Raw genomic sequence first — 15,377 nt, 5'->3', positions numbered from 1 at the left:
GTTTATTGGGACATAACCCCATTATAAGTTGAGGGAGATCTGTAATTGAAAGTTGCTAAGAGAGTAGATATTAAAAGTTCTCATTACACGAAGACAATTGTATGTTAAGTGATGGATTTAATTAAACTTATGTGGTAACCATTTTGTAATATATACATATATCAAATCAGTATGTTGTATATCTTACACAGATGTTATATATATATTATATACAATGTCATATGTCAATTATATCTCAATAAAACAGGAAAAAGCCACCTTACTATATGTGCTTTCTCACACATCTGTTCATCTAGCAACATATCAATACATGTTTGAGGCATTTCAAAGTGAATTGTGGGTACATATATACAATTGAATATTACTCAGCTGTAAAAAGCAATGAAACTGGGACATTTGTAGAGACATGGATGGACCTAGAGACTGTCATACAGAGTGAAGTGTATTAACTTCAAATATTGTATATTAACACATATATGTGGAATATAGAAAAATGGTACAAATCAACTGGTTTGCAAGGCAGAAATAGAGACACAGATGTAGAGAACAAACATATGGACACCAAGTGGGGAAAGCGGGGAGGGTTGGGGGGGAATGAACTGGGAGATTGGGATGCCAAATTGTACACTCTAAATATATGCAGTTTATTGTATGTTAACTGTATCTCAATAAAAGTTCTTAAAAGAAAACAAAGTGAATTGTGGACATCAGTTTCCTGCATTTTAGCAAATACTATTCATTCATATCAAAGATTTATGGAGAGCCTACTCTGTGCTGAACATTGTTTCATATGCACTGGAGGAGTCCCTTCTGAAAAGGGCATATTCAAAGGAATCATTCTTTTCTAAAGTAAATTTTTCATTGATATTATTGTTATGCACATTTTCTTGATGGATTTGTTTAGATGAAGGTCCTAAAAATGCCAAAAAGATATGGAATATTTGCTACATTGATGGGAGTCAATCCTGGTAGGCATCTGGGAATGCAGGACTCTGAGCAGGTTTTGAAGAGTAGTAGTTTGAAGAGTAGCTCTCTCCTGCCTCCAGGACTTTGTCTGCTGTTCCTTCTGTTAGAAATATTGTCAATGCCCTTTACTCTGCCTTCTTTTAAACCACCTATGAGTGAGTAAGTATTGACAGATAAAATTGCCAGAGGTGATGCTCTTAATACATCCATCATCATTTTTCTTTCCTGTCCAGCGACTCATTACAAGATTTCTCTTTCAGTTGTTCTTTCCAAACCAATCAGGTTCCAGGGACAATTCCCCTGACCACAGGAGCTAATTTAACAAATGTAAGTATCTGCAGCAGCACGTGGTCACAATTTTCCAGTGTTGTTAATTAATTACGTTTTTATATTTTCTCCACTTTTTTCAAGTATCAGTGGCATAAGCAGAAGTTCAGTTACTAAGATAGTCTAGTTCTCTGAAGATGCTATGTCCTAGGAACAGATAGGTGAAAAGATGGAATGTCCAGATAACAACAGGAAAAAAATTGAACTTGAGCTATTAAATTCAGTTTCTGAAAAACAGTCGTAGTGGCAGAAACTTCGTTTGCAAATGTCAAATAAATTTTTGGTTATGGTTAGATAGATTATAATGTAGGGAAGAAGGAACAGATCTCATTAGGGACTATATAAGGGGCTACAGATTACGGAGAAAGGTGAATAAGTGACTTTGACTTTTATCTGATGCTTAGAAATGTGCCCTATGCTCACAGAGTGAAACTAAAACCGTGAAGGAGAGTCAGGGTCAGCACAATGCAATATCTTTAGCGTACACAGGCATTTGGGGCTTCAAGTGATGATTCAGAAAAGAGTTTATTTACTTTCTTTAACTTATTAGGCTTTTTGATAAGAGTGGACCAAAATTAATAACCCACAGAAGTTAGAAGTCAAGACCACTTACCCTGTTTTATATCTATATTTAAAGAAAAGATAAAAAAATATGAAATATTCTAGAGTCGAGTCCTCTATGGTGTTTCTTGGGGCTAAAACCAAATGGTGCACACAGAATCTGGAGAAGGATAGACTGGTAAATTGTCTTCCTGAGAGCAAACCTGACTGTATCTGCATGTCTAATTATACACCTAATATTATTCTCAGGTATGATGTAGAAAAACTACTATAATGGTATTGAAGGAGAATTAAACCTTATGCTATGATCTAGGTTTGTTGGGCATTTGGTCGTTGTTGTTTTTTTTCTCCCTCTCTACTTTTGGCCACCACAATGTCAAATAGATGTAGATAATGTTGAGAGAAAATAACAGATTTAGGAATTCAGAGGTATAGAAATTGATCTTAAATGGAAAGGTGAAAGAATGGAACAACTTAATTTGGTTACTTAACTCAAGAAAAGTAAGAAAGGATTCTTGATAACATCTGTATTTCAGTTCACAGAGTAACAGACAAGTGGATATAGGCTAAAAATAAAGAACTCGAAAGTTGATTTGGAGGCAGAGAAGTTTTGCACTATCATATTGATAAAGCATAGGGATGGACAAACTAGAGAGATACTGAATTACCAAATACTTTGTCTTAGATGATTTAGATATACCACTGATGTATCATCTGTGCTGCACCAGAAGTTCACTTTATATACTTAATGGTTTATTTCTATGGGTTTGTTAATAGGACACTCATTCTCTCTATTGTCTTCAACTATAAACTTGAAGTGGATGAGAATCTCTTCCAGGAGACTAAATCCATGTAAATCTTCAAAACAAATGATTATGTTTAGAGAGTAATTGTTAAAGGGTCACTGTAACTTTAATGGCCTTTAATTAAGACAATTTTGGTGGTACATGAAAGTCCCAGAGAACGAAAGATTTGAGGTTTTCTTTTAGAACAAGCTCAGCTTAACTCAGAGCGAAAAATAACTTAGTATTGCTCTTTCATGGAAGTTGGATGCCTTCCTCTAGGTTTGTGTATTCAACCAGGAGCAACTCTTGTCTTTGAACTCTGAAGACACAAACAGTATAAATGTTAATGTCTTCTGGTATTTATTTCTTTGCTTTGCTTCCTTTCCTTTTTAGAACATCAGACCCATTTCCAGACTCCCTATTTTTATTATTTCCTTGTCCCATGCTTCCTTCTGATGTATCTGATTGACTCATTATACTTGGACAGCACCAGATGTTCCAAATTTATGTGGCTTTTTATGCTATAAAAAATCCCAGTTGCTTAAAGAGCTGCATTTGAGTTAGCTGCTACCCTAATACGTGATCTGAAAAAGTAATTTAAGTAACAATATGAAGGACTTGTTATTTCTTATTGACTAATCCTTGGGGACATTAGTATATTATTCCACAGATTTATTGCTTGTGTGCCTAGGAAAATTCTAATTCTATCTACAAATTGGGGAATACATTAAGTACATAGCCAAATAGTTTGTGTAGAAATAATGAATTCCTCCGTAATATTTACATTTTTTATGGAGTGCAGTCATTATTGGCTCCTAGTCTTTCTAAAAATGACTAGTTTCTATTGTTTAGAAACCCTTCTTTCTTTGCTTCTCTTCCACCCATTTGTTCATTTATCCATCATCTTTCCCTGTCTCCATCCACCCATCCATCCATTCAGCAGCACTAAATCAGTTTTACAACAAATGCTAAAGGAACTTCTATAGGGAAAAAAAGAAAAGGCCACAACTAGGAACAAGAACATTATGAAATGGGAAAGCTCACTGGTAAAGCCAAACACAGTAAAGTTAGAAAATCATCCACACACAAATATGATAACTAAAACAATAATCATGAGAGGAGGAAAGTTAGCAGGACATTTGAAATGCACTTGAAATGCAACTGAAAACAATCATGTATATATAGAGACTCATATTTTAAAACCTCATGGTAACCACAAACCAAAAATCTATAATAGATACACACACACACACACACACACACACACACACACACAAACAAAAGGAATCCAAACACAATACTTAAGAAATTCATCAAATCACAAGAGAGGAGAACAAAAGAGAAAATGAAGAAAAAAGACCTACAAAAACAAATCCAAAACTATTAAGAAAATGGCAATAAGAACATACATGTCAATAACTACCTGCAATGTAAACAGATTAAATGCTCCAAGCAAAAGACATGGATGAATGGCTACAAAAATAAGACCCATATATATACTGCCTATAAGAAAACCACTTCAGATTTAGAGACATATGCAGGTTGAAAGTGAGGGGATGAAAAAAGGTGTTCCATGCAAATGGAAATCAAAAGAAAGCTAGAGTAGGGATACTCATGTCAGAGAAAATAGATTTAAAGACTGTTATAAGATACAAATAAGAACACTACATATTGATCAAGGGATCAATCCTAAAAGAAGATGTACTGATTGTAAATATATATGCACCCAACATAGGAGCACCTTAATATAGGAGACAAATGTTAAGAGAATTAAAAGGTGAAATTGACAGTAACACAATAATAGTGGGGGAATTTAACACCCCACTTAAATCAATGGACAGATCATCCAGACAGAAAATCGATAAAGAAACACAGGCCTTAAATGATGCATTAGACTAGATGGACTCAATTAAGATTTATAGAGCATTCCATTCAAAAGCAGCAGAATACACATTTTTCTCAAGTGCACATGGAACATTCTCCAGGATAGATCACATGCTGGGCCACAAGGCAAGCCTCAGTAAATTTAGGAAAATTGGTATTTATCAATCATCTTTTCTGACCACAATGCTATGTGATTAGAAATCAACTACAAGAAAAAACTAAAAAAACCCCACAAACACATGGAGACTACACAATATGCTCAATAGTGTTTATTTTCCTATTCATTCATTCATTCATCATGTCTCACATATTGAATGCTGTTAGGGCAACTGAAATAAAGAGAATTAGACCTAATATTTACCGATGGGCAAGTGAAATAAAGAGAAGTAAATATAACATTTACTGAATACTTAATATAGCCATATGATTAAGATGTACCAATTATTTTACTAATTACAGTGCCCCATTTGAGTCAAAGTATATTGAGGTTACTCATCAATCTCACTGTGGATGCAGGAACTCTAGACTCCTGGGACTTTATATTAAAGATAGGCTCTGTGCATGATTACATCATTCTTTGAATTTGTCTCTACTTTAGCTCTTAAAATATCTCATTGTGGTTATTTTTATTATTTTTTAAAGAAGATGAATGGATAATAAAATGAGTATAGGCTTCAGAATATTTCATATTCTGCTACCTAATAATCTGATGCCCTTTGGTAACATAATTTCATTTCTGAAGCCTTTCCTGTTTGTAGAATGGAGAATATTCATGTCTGACAGAACTATGAATGTGAGATAATATTTGTCACCAAATCCAATTAATTCTTCCTCTTTGATACCCCTAGAAATGGAAATAACATATGTGTCCACATTGAGGTCATATGTAAGTAAATTATTATAAATTAGTAAAATGTAATGAACTATTTGGAAACTGAATGAACCAGACATATGTGTCATCATGAAAAAACTAATGAAAAACATCAAATCATCTAATAATACATGTAAAATGATATAGTTTTGTGAATTTAGAAAAACAATAAAAATAAATAAGTACATAAGTACAAAAGTTTGAAGAAGGGTATCCAACAACTATAGCATAGCAATTTTCTCTGGGGAGGGAAAAGGAGGAATCTTATAGTATGAGTCAATTTAATTTTATTTATAATAATTTACTACCAAACAATCTGATTGAAGATTGATTGAATATTGCCAATCATAGTTTTGAGTACTTTTTAAATAAGTGAAATACATCACAATTCCTTTTTTAATTTAATGCATCTGCCATGTATTTGTTCCTTTCTCTTCTCACTGCCCTACTTTCATCAGTTCTCACTCAATCTACCACAAAACATCATCAGGGGCCTCTCCTTCAAGTGTTTTTGCTGTTTCAACAAAAATCCAGTAGCTTTCAAAACAGACCCAATCATAGCATTAATGGTTTAATGTGTCCCTTTTTGCTTCCAGATAACCTTCAAACTCCTAACAGAGCATCAAAGCCCTCTGGTATCTGGTTCTTTTTAACCTCATTTACTTTCTTGTTTTTCCTATTTCCTTTCTTGCAGCTCATAATCTGACACTACCTGTTTATTACTGATAATGCCACACATCACATGCCTTTAAATATACTGGTTCCTCCTCCCCAACCCCCTTTCCACCATTCCATCTCCATCAACTGCTCTTCTCTCTGGAAGAGCAATCCACACCTCAAAGTAAACACATGCCATAATGTTTAGACTCTCTTATTTACCATCTCCTCACAGTCTAAGCAGATTCATACCTTCCTTGTCTGTGTTCCTATTCATAGTACTTTATTCATGCTGCAGTGTTTCACTGATCACGTTATTTTATATTTAGTTTTGTATGTAAACAGGTTGAGAAAAGAAATTGTGTTTATCCTATTCTGTAACCTCAACTGCTAACACATGCTTAGAATAAAAAAAAGGACAGAGGGAGATACTGAAAATATTGCCTGTGTGAAAAATTGGCTAAAGGTTTCAGTGATGTGAAAATTATGATGTAAACAGGTAGCCTTCAACATGGGAGAATCAGATTGCAATTCATATAGTAATAAATATAGCAGATTATGTATTTATAATATGAGAAGTCAACAAAGGTAAAAGAGGATATAATTGGATGTTTAAGACCATGAAAATATGCCTGATTATATAACTGAGAAGATGCATAAAAAGGCTGAGAAGAGATCTCAAGAGACAGAAAAAAATGGAGACTAGATTATAAAAGTAAAGGGATACACCATGATCAAGTGGGGTTTATCCCTGGAATGCAAGGATTCTTCAATAAATGCAAATTAATCAATGTGATACATTATATTTGAAAATTGAAGGATAAAAACCATATGATCATCTCAATAGATGCATAAAAAGCCTTTGACAAAATTCAACATCCATTTATGATAAAAGCTCTCCAGAAAATGGGCGCACAAGGAAATTACCTCAACATAATAAAAGCCATATATGAGAAACCAAAAGCCAACATTATTCTAAATGGTGAAAAACTGAAAGAATTCCCTCTAGGAATAGGAACAAGACAAGGGTGTCCACTCTCACCATTATTATTCAACACAGTTGTGGAAGTTTTAGCCACAGCAATCAGAGAAGAAAATGAAATAAAAGGAATCAAAATCAGAAAAGAAGTAAAATTGTCACTTTTTGCAGATGACATGATATTATACATAGAAAACCCTAAAGACTCTACCAGAAAACTGCTAGCACTAATCGATGAATTTAGTAAAGTAGCAGGATACAAAATTAATGCACAGAAATCTCTTGCATTCCTATACACTAACAGCGAAAAAGCAGAAAGAGAAATTAAGGAAACTCTCCCATTTACCACTGCAACAAAAAGAATAAAATACCTAAGAATGAACCTGCCTAAGGAGGCAAAAGACCTGTATGCAGAAAACTATAAGACACTGATGAAAGAAATCAAACACGATACAAACAGATGGAGAGACATACCATGTTCTTGGATTGGAAGAATCAATACTGTGAAAATGACTATGCTACCCAAAGCAATTTACAGATTCAGCACAATTCCTATCAAATTACCAACGGCATTTTTCACAGAACTAGAACAAGAAATCTTATGATTTGTATGGAAACGCAGAAGACCCTGAATAGCCAAAGCAATCTTGAGAAGGAAAGACGGAGTTGGTGGAATTAGGCTTCCTGACTTCAAACTATACTACAAGGCCACAGTGCTCAAGACAGTATGGTAATGGCACAAAAATAGAAAGGAAGATCAATGGAACAGAATAGAGAACTCAGAGGTAAAACCAAGCACATATGGGCAGCTTATCTTTGACAAAGGAGGCAAGAATATACAATGGAAAAAAAAGACAGTCTCTTCAATAAGTGGTGCTGGGAAAATTGGACAGCTACATGTGAAAGAATGAAATCAGAACACGTCCTAACACCATATACAAAAATAAACTCAAAATGGATTAAAGACCTAAATGGAAGGCCAGACACTATAAAACTCTTAGAGGAAAACATAGGCAGAACACTCTATGACACACATCAAAGCAAGATCCTTTTTGACCCACCTCCTAGAATAATGGGAATAAAATCAAAAATAAACAAATGGGACCTATTGGAACTTAAAAGCTTTTGCACAGCAAAGGAAACCATAAACAAGACAAGAAAGCAACCCTCAGAATGGGAGAAAATACTTGTCAACAAAGCAAATGACAAAGGATTAATCTCCAAAATATACAAGCAGCTCATGCAGCTTAATACCAAAAAGCCAATAACCCAATCCACAATAGGGCAGAAGACCTAAATAGACATTTCTCCAAAGAAGACATGCAGATGGCTAACAAACACATGAACAGATGCTCAATGTCACTAATCCTTAGAGAAATGCAAGTCAAAGCCACAATGAGGTATCACCTCACACCACTCAGAATGGCCAACATCAAAACATCTAGAAACGATAAATGCTGGAGGGGGTTTGGAGAAAAGGGAACTCTCCTGCAGTGTTGGTGGGAATGTAAGTTGGTACAGCCACTATGGAAAACAGTTTGGAGGTTCCTTAAAAAAACTAAAAATGGAGCTACCATATGACCCAACAATCCCACTACTGGGCATATACCCAGAGAAAACCATAATCCAAAAAGAAACATGTACCACAATGTTTATTGCAGCACTATTTACAGTAGCCAGGATATGGAAGCCACCTAAATGCCCATCAACAAATGAATGGATAAAGAAGATGTGGCACATATATTCAATGGAATATTATTCAGCCATAAAAAAGAATGAAATTGAGTGATCTGTAATGAGGTGGATAGACCTAGAGATTGTCATACAGAGCTAAGTAAGCCAGAAAGAGAAAAACAAATACTGTATGCTAATGCATATATGTGGAATCTAAAAAAATGGTACTGATGAACCCAGTTACAGAGCAAGAATAAAGATGCAGATATAGAGAATGGACTTGAGGACATGGGGTGGGGAGACCAAGGGGAAGCCGGGACAAAGTGAGAGAGTACCACTCACATATATATACTACCAAATATAAAATAGATAGCTAGTGGGAAGTTGCTGCATAACATAGGGAGATAAAGTCGATGATGAGTGATGACTTAGAGAGCCAGGGTAGGAAGGGTGGGAGGGAGTCGCGGGAAGGATGGGATATGGAGATATATGTATAAATACAGTTGATTCACTTCGGTGTATCTCAAAAACTGGCACAACAGTATAAAGCAATTATATTCCAATAAAGAGCTTTAAAAAAAATGAGACTATAAAATCCTAATTTTGTAAATATATATATTTAGGCATAGAACAACACTAGAAATTGATATACTGAGATATTACTAATAATTATCACCGTATAGTGATTTCTATTTTTTCATCTCTAATTTCCAAGTAATTCTTACATAACGAACATATTTTCTTTTCATTTGAAGAAAAAGTAATATTTTCTTAAGGAAATAAGAAAACAATGGAGGACTTCACATCAGAATTAATTAAAAATACAGGGTCCTTAGAAAAAGAGCTATATGTGTCAATATCCTTTTGATTATAGATGGTAGAACTGCAACCTAAACAAATTTAGGGAAGAGGATCTGGTTCATTTATTAGCTCAGTTAGTGACCAAATTGACTGCAGGGTTAGAATGAAGCTGAATGCCCAAGACAGCTGGAACAAAGAACTTGAACACCACCAACCTTCTGTGTTTAAATCCTACATCTTTTTCTCTCATGTATATTTTAATAATTATCCCAGATTCAATTTCTGACAGCTGGAATTATGATCTACACATCACAGCTCCAAAAGGGACTGAGGCTTGCTTTCTCTCTATTCTCAAGTCCAACAGTTTAAGAAAGAGTTACACTTATGTGGAAGTTCAGGCCACTTGACTGATTTTTTTGTGGCAAAGTAATAAATGGGCATCTTGATGCATACATTTCCATCCTAGTATCAATTTACTAGGTGTTAGCATTCCCTTATATAACCCACTTTGACACCGAAGAGGCTCAGTTGTGAAGTCTAGACTATAGTAAATTAATCAAGGTAATGTCTCCTGAGAGACAAGCAATTGACCTTCTCCAGAAGACACTTTTTACCACAACACATGCTTCCTCCAACCATAGGCAGTGACACAATTTCTCAGTTAACATTTCTAAAAGAATCATGATATTTTAATCTGGGGCACCTAAATGTTAATATGGTACTTGGAAACTCCTGATATTAAAAGAATAGAAATTTAATACTACTCCAATTCAGTAAGGAGACTTCATAATACATTTGGCATTTAAGAAATCCTTCTGTAAATAATAAATTGACTGCATACTTTCCTCATTGCCACTTTCATTTCTTTGTTCCTGAATGTATAGATGATTGAATTTAAAAAAGGAGTGAGAACTGCATCAAAAACGACAAGGAATTTGTCTAGGTGTGATGTGGAGTAGGGCCAGATATAAACAAAGATGCAAGGACCAAAGAACAAACTCACCACCATGACATGAGTTGACAAAGTGGAGAGGGCCTTAGATGAGCTACCTGAAGAGTGTTTCCAAACAGTGATCAGGATAAAAATGTAGGAGACAATCAATATGGAGAATGATCCCAGAGATATAAATCCACTGTTGGCTGTGACCATGGACTCTAGCCTGTAGGTATCTGTGCAGGCAAGTTTGATGAACCGGGGAAAGTCGCAGTAAAAGCTGTCTATTACATTAGGGCCACAGAATGGCAATTCTACAACAAAAACCAGTTGAATCATGGAGTGAATCAAGCCAATTATCCATGCAGCAATCAGAAGCAGGATACACATTTTTTGGTTCATAATAGTCAAATAGTGAAGAGGCTTACATATGGCAACATATCTGTCAAAGGCCATGGCTATGAGCAGCACCATCTCCACACCACCAATGACGTGGATGAAGAAGATCTGAGCAACGCAGCCTCTAAAGGAGATGACTTTACGCTTTCTGAAGATGTCATAAATCATCTTAGGAGAAATGACAGAAGAAACTCCCAGGTCAGTGATGGAGAGGTTGGCTAATAGAAAGTACATGGGGGAGTGTAAGTGAGGGTCAGTCGTCACAGTGAGCAAAATGAGGGAGTTTCCCATCATGCTTGCAACATAAAAAAAAGAAGAGAACACAAAGAGGAAAAGTTGGATCTTCCAGGAGTTTGTGAGTCCCAGGAATACAAACTCTGACACCACAGAGTGATTCATTCCATCCATTGATTTATCAACTGGAATGTTGAAAAGGCAACTAAAGAAAAGGAAAAGGAAACTAATATACTAATAATTCTTCATATTATAATGATTACTATTCAAGGATATTCACACTGTGAAAAATATAAATCTCAATTTCTTCTCAGGGCCATATCATTACTAAAGAAGAATTTTACCTTGGTCATCTAAAGCAGTTGAGTCACTTCCACATGCAATATCCCTTTCATCAAAGCCTCCAGGATTATTGATCTAAAAACAAACATGCCAGCATAGTAGATGTGCATGGCAAGGATTGGGAGGGTCAGGGAAGGTAGTACAGTGCACCACAAAGATGTGGAGTTGGCATTTGCAGAACAAACTTCTACTTTTCTATTTTCATTTTTAAATTGTTTATAAAACAATCCTTCAGCCATTCAAGTTGTGTCATTTCTTAACCTCAATTCACCTTAGACACATTATACGTCTCTTGAGTCATTTTAGATCAGTAGCTACAATCACATTTGCAATTCACACAAAGCCTACAGAGTAGAGGTGAGCGTGAGAGAACCAGGCACAGGCCATAGAGGCGATTCTATAGAGTATGACAGGTCCAAGCAAAGGGTAGACTAGATATTCATGATACAGGGTATTTGTATGAGCACTTCAAAGTATAAGTGAAATACTAAGTAGAGTGGTTAGAAGCCAGGACATGGCCAAGATATGCAAGGTGGGGTTGGTGAGGGTAGGGAGGTTTTGCTATGGGAAGTCAAGGGAGTTAAGGAAGCCAATCTGATTTCTCTCTCCAGATCCTTCACAATCTCTGAGGTTTGCCATATAGTTTGGTTATAGCTGTTGGAGCCCTACTTTTAGAACTTGCTAGGGACGAAGAAATGCACATTCATGTCATAGTTGTCCTAGAACTACTGACCCTCTCCTGTCCCTCCCTCTCCCTTAGCCCCTTTTATCCTTCTTATCTCATGTTTCTGCTTTGGAACTCCCAAGTCTGGCTTCTGATGCCAAGTCTGATTCTTTCCTGACCATAATTTCGGGTACTACATGAACCTCTGTAGTTCTTACCCATTTTTGCAGGGAATAACTGTTGCCACATGGAAGATATATCCTCTTGCCTATGTGTCAAACACTTCTGTGTCAAGCCTTCCTGCTCCTATAATATTTAGATATGCAGCTAAAAGCTGAAGTGAGTTGAGAAAGGGGGAGGCTGGAGGATAAACAGTAAAGGGCTTGTAAAATGAAGGTACATGAATGCACAAAAAGCCTCAGACCTGGAACTGAAAGGGCAAGAGAAACCCAGCAATAGAAAAAAAAGGATCCCAAAGCTTTGCCTTTTAATGTGGTTGTTTATGTATACACACACCTCATTGTGCATGAGTGAAACTGGTCATAAAATTAGTATCCCCAAACCTCAGTAGTGATTGTTTACACCAAATGAGAAAATAGTGGTCCAGTGAGGAATGTGCTACTACTTGTAGACAGAGAATCTAGATTTTCTAGTCCACATATGGCTTCAGAGTCTACATACTAGAAACATAATAAAATGAGAAGTTAAAGCCAAACCCTAGATCTACTCAGTGCAAAACAGTAGCCACTAGTTACTTGTAGTTATTAAATGAAATTGAAAATCTGTTTTCTCAGATGCATTAGCCACATTTCCAGTGCTCAATAGCTAGTGGTTGTGTTTTGGATAGTGCCAATATAGAACATTTCCAACCACTACTCAGCCTTTAAAGGTAAATCAAAATACCATTTCCTGCATTAAAATTTCTCTAGTAACTCTACTTTATATTAGTCTCTTCCCTCTCTTATTCCTAGAATTCAGGAAACTTAAATTTTAATTGAAAAACACTAGTTCCCCACATAAAAATAAACCACAACGTATGGCATCAGAGGAGAAGCTCCAGGGGCTTGTTGTTGGCCAGGAAGGACACACAAGTCCACTGGGAAATTCAGAGACAGCTTTACAAAGGAGAAAGGATTTGATGTGAGTATTGAAGCATCAGTAGGAGTTTAATAAGCTGAGAAAAGAGGGGAAAGTATTCTGAGAAAAGATAATAACTGATCCCTTATTTAGAACAAATCCTTTGCTATTTATCATAGTTCTTCAATAGTTTTAATATTACAGATTCTCTCTCCCCAAATATACTGTAATTTTAAGGAGGATAAAGACCATTTCTTCTGGCTCTTGTGTTTCTTAAAATACCTAATGAAATAAATAGCAAAGAGCTCTTGACTGTTTAGTTAATAACATTTCTCTGAAGTAAGGTCATTCTTCAAGGTCCATAATTTTCCACAATTCCTGTCTTTCTAGTCTAACATCTTTTCTCATTAAGTCCAATAGGCATGAGGGAAGCTTCCAAAATCAAAAGTGAGCATTGCCACATTTTCCAACCACTCCCAAAAGAATGCCTGATATTCTTGCTATAAATTTCCAGCTGTCTAGAAAGGAAGCCTCATCTGAAGGCTTATATTGTGGTCCATGGTTTAACTTTTGAAATTTTAGAAATCAACAAGAAGCACATAAGAAGAAAAGAGAGAGGAAGGAGCAAGGGGGAGAGAGAGAGAGAGACAGAAAGAGAAGCAACAGTACCAAGAGCAGCCCACATAGCAGGGAACTTAGTTTCTATTTTCCAGATTTTGTAATACAATTAGTAGTCATCTTTCATGCTATTTCTGAGAAGAAAATACAGATTTTTAAAACCATATTTTAAAAGTTTCTAAAATAGTTAATGATGAAATTTTAGAGCTGGAAAAGCATAAATTATCTGTATGGCACGTATTTACTAAGTACTTTCACATATTTGATCCTTATGATTAACTTTTGGGTGGATCTTTCCATAGTAGAATTATTCTCACTTATAGACAAGGAATCTCAAGTTCAGAAATTTATATGTTATCCCAGGATATAGAATTACTTAGTTTGGAACCCAAAATCAAGCCTTCTGATTCCAAATCCATTGCTATTTTGGTTCATCAGGCAAATATGGATTTTTGTTCATGATCTAAAACAACTATTCCTGTTACGAATTTTAAATAAGAATTTTTTAAAAACTGTGCACCTGAAACTTATACAATGTTATATGTCAATTGTATCTCAATAAACCTGGAAGAAATCCCACTTTATTCGGAAGAATATGCTATCTTACACACATCAACATTTAACACATGGACAAATTAACTCAGCTAAGGTTTTCCTAGACACTGATGGCAGAGCCTAGACTTAAATCCACATATAAATGCTATAACTTAAGGGGAAGGGAGAAAGGTGGTTGCTGATTAGAATGGGAAAGAACCAAAATACACCAAAGTTTTGGTGCCAGTAAAAGATTCACCAAACTCCGAGTCAATTTATTCATAAAAAGCTGTAATAATTGACAGGCCAGAAAGATCCCAATTAGAGACAATTGGGAAGGTATCTAAAACTTGAAGTCATGAGAAAAAAAGGTTTGTTTAAAGAATAACATATAAAGAGAGAAAAGAACGTTAATGGAAAAAGCATACACCAAAAAAAGAAAAAGCAAAAAAAAAAAAGGCATACACGGCCCCCATGAATGAATACATTGTATTTGTTACCATCATTATTATATTACTATTATTACTATCTTTATATACTATCTGACTTTAAAAAGCCCTGTTTCTGTGCACAACACCAAAAAAAAAAAGGGGAGAAGGAAATGTCAAAGAACTAAGTAATCGCTGTCACTTTTATATGCTACAAGGAGATCAAAAAGAAAAAGACTAGTATAAAGGCATGGATTTAGGGCTGAGATATCTTTGGTGCCCTTAAGGAGAGCAGATGAAATCAAACAGTAAAGAGAGAACCAAGATTGTAGGGAGGTAACAAATGTTGACAAAGTAGAGAAAGCAAAATCAGAAATGATGAATAATTTCAATAATATAGGAGAAAAAATTTTTAGGGGTAAATGTGGAAAATCAGACAATATGCTATGTGCACAAAGTTTGCAGAGGGCAGAAATCTATAAACAGTTAAAAGATAAATAAAATCTCCAAGCAACTGTGAGAATCTTGTTGAAGATGGGAATCATGAACTTGGACAAAAGCTGTGTGCAATATTTTTGTGGCACCATTCGGAAATACTCAGGTACTTAATATTTAGAATTTTTGAGTAGCACAATTTATTTA

General features: G+C 35.4%; 1 protein-coding gene across 1 annotated transcript; it reads right to left on the bottom strand.

Moving 5' to 3' along the window:
• Window positions 1–10,307: 10,307 nt before the first annotated feature.
• On the bottom strand, window positions 10,308–11,246 carry LOC130845694 (olfactory receptor 4F3/4F16/4F29-like). The gene has a single exon (XM_057723267.1). The coding sequence runs from the start codon at window positions 11,244–11,246 to the stop codon at window positions 10,308–10,310; it is 939 nt and encodes a 312-aa protein (XP_057579250.1).
• Between the last annotated feature and the right edge of the window lie 4,131 nt (window positions 11,247–15,377).

Source organism: Hippopotamus amphibius, chromosome 2 (assembly GCF_030028045.1).
Source record: "Hippopotamus amphibius kiboko isolate mHipAmp2 chromosome 2, mHipAmp2.hap2, whole genome shotgun sequence".
Classification (NCBI taxonomy): Eukaryota; Metazoa; Chordata; class Mammalia; order Artiodactyla; family Hippopotamidae; genus Hippopotamus; species Hippopotamus amphibius.
This window is presented reverse-complemented; position numbering and strand designations above follow the sequence as displayed.